The 2,511-nt window shown below is 42.4% G+C and overlaps 1 protein-coding gene across 1 annotated transcript; it reads left to right on the plus strand.

The window, feature by feature from the left end:
* The first annotated feature begins 1,264 nt into the window (after nt 1-1,264).
* On the plus strand, nt 1,265-2,200 carry LOC135984087 (olfactory receptor 51G2-like). Its single transcript, XM_065598528.1, has one exon. The coding sequence runs from the start codon at nt 1,265-1,267 to the stop codon at nt 2,198-2,200; it is 936 nt and encodes a 311-aa protein (XP_065454600.1).
* The last annotated feature ends 311 nt before the right edge of the window (nt 2,201-2,511 follow it).

Here is a 2,511-nt window from a genome sequence, read left to right on the forward strand (position 1 = left end):
TGATCAAATTTACACATGTAAATCTGGAGTGACATTTTTTGTGTGTGTGTAACTAAGGGTTTTGCCCAGGGGAACATCCTCTGTGTTTTGAATCTGTTATCTGTGAGATCAGCTTGTAAGCTATCTCCCAGAAGTTTTTCTTTTACCTTTCTTTTCTTTAATTAAAAGCCTTCTTTTTAAGAACATGATTAATTTTAACTTGTGTTAAGATCCAAGGGGGTTGGATCTGGACTCACCAGAAATTGGTGGGGGAAAGGAGGGGAGATGGTTCATTTCTCCTTGTTTTAAGGTCCAAGGATTTGGATCAGTGTTCACCAAGGAATTGGTGGAGAAGTCTCTCAAGGCTACCCAGGGAAGGGTTATAGTACTTGGGAGGGAAAGATTTTGGGGGAGAAGACAGAGTTTCTCAAATGACTCAAATATTTAGGTGGTGGTAGCATACTGATCTAAGCTGGTAGTTAAACTTAGGGGTTCTCATGCAGGTCCCCACATCTGTACCCTAAAGTTCAGAGTGGGGGTGAAACCTATGACAGATTCAGACGATGAAAACGAACATGTGTCGGTCCACACAGCTTTCGATCATTATCGAGCAGAACCAATCATCAGCAGGGACGCATGTCCTCTGGAATGGTGGTTAAAGCATGAAGAGATATATGAATCTTTAGCGAATCTGGCATGAAAATATCTTGCAACGCCAGCTACAAGAGTTCCAAGAGAATGCCTGTTCTCACTTTCAGGTGACATTGTAAACAAGAAACGGTCAGCAATATCGCCTGCAAATGTCAACAAACTTGTTTGTCTGAGCGATTGGCTGAACAAGAAGTAGGACTGAGTGGACTTGTAGGCTCTAAAGTTTTACAGTATTATATTTTTGAATGCGGTTATTTTTGTACATTATTCTACATGTGTAAGTTCAATTGTCATGATAAAGAGATTGCATTACAGTACTTGTATGAGATGAATTGAAAAATAATATTTCTTTTGTTTATTACAGCATAAATATTTGTAATAAAAATAGTGAGCACTTTACACTTTGTGTTCTGTGTTGTAATTGAAATCAATATATTTGAAAATGTAGAAAACATCATTTTTAAAAAATAAATGGTATTCTATTAGTTTTTAACAGTGCGATTAATCACACTATTAATTGTGATTATTTTTTTTAATTGCTTGGCAGCCCTACTTATTAAATATCATCTAGTCTCCTGTTCTTTTTCCTTTTAGGAAGGAAAGTTCAAAACTCCTCGGACCTGCTCAGTACATTATGTCAGCTGTCAATGACACCAAACTCAAATTTGCAGTGTTCCTTCTCACTGGGATACCTGGGCAGGAAGACGTCCATCTCTGGATCTCTATCCCCTTCTGCTTAATGTATGTTATTTCGATAGTAGGAAATTCAATCATTCTGTTCATTATAAAAACAGATCCAAGCCTCCATGAGCCCATGTACATTTTCCTTTCCATGTTGGCTGTCACAGACCTTGGCTTATCAATATCCACCATGCCGACGACACTGGGTATGTTCTTATTTAACTCAAGGGAGATCAGCCTCAGTGCCTGTTTTGCCCAACTGTTCTTCATCCACTCATTTGCATTCACTGAATCCTCCGTGCTGTTGTTGATGGCCTATGACCGCTTTCTCGCGATCTGTATGCCATTGAGATATGCTTCCATCTTAACCCCGTCAAGAATAGCCAAGATGGGACTGGTGTTTGTGCTAAGAGGGGTGGCTGTAGTATTCCCACTCCCCTTTCTCCTAAAACACTACCGATACTGTCAAGCCAATGTCCTCTCCCATTCCTACTGCCTAAACCAGGAGGTCATGAAGACGGCTTGTTCAGATATCACAGTCAGCAGCATCTATGGCTTGTTTGTTACAGTCTCCACAGTGGGGCTGGACTCGCTGCTCATCCTCCTCTCTTACGTGATGATCCTCAAAACAGTGCTGAGCATTGCATCCCATGCGGAGCGCCTCAGAGCCCTGAGCACCTGCATCTCCCACCTCTGCGCTTTCCTGCTCTTCTACATGCCAATGGTCGGCTTGTCTGTCATACACAGATTCGTGAAGAACTCTTCTCCCTTGCTTGTGATTCTCATTGGCTACCTCTACCTAGTGATCTCACCCGTGATGAACCCAATCGTATACAGCGTGAAAAGCAAACACCTTCGTGCGAGGATCATCAGGGTGTTTGTGAAGTGAAGAGTCACCACCCGGGTCCAGTGCTGGTGACATGGGAGATGAAAAATATGAGCCAGCTATTACATCCTGGACCCTTAAATCAAGACAACATGAGCTATTGATCTCCACTATGTAGAGAAAGGTTCTGACAGAATCTAAGGCCTGGAGCAGTGGAAGAGGGGCTGGTGAGGGAGGACTGTGAACTGGGGGAAGGAGACCAAGGGTGGCAGAGCCTGTGTTATAGAAAAGACTGAATTAATGTGACCCCACAAAGGGGGCTCTTGTTTTAAGTATCCCAGACTGAGAGTAAGTCATTGCAAGGACCTTAGAGG

Source organism: Chrysemys picta, chromosome 1 (genome assembly GCF_011386835.1).
Source record: "Chrysemys picta bellii isolate R12L10 chromosome 1, ASM1138683v2, whole genome shotgun sequence".
NCBI lineage: Eukaryota > Metazoa > Chordata > Testudines > Emydidae > Chrysemys > Chrysemys picta.

What these genes read in the sequence shown, in the direction of transcription:
- LOC135984087 (XM_065598528.1), top strand. Translation starts at nt 1,265, where the DNA reads ATGTCAGCTGTCAATGACACCAAACTCAAATTTGCAGTGTTCCTTCTC.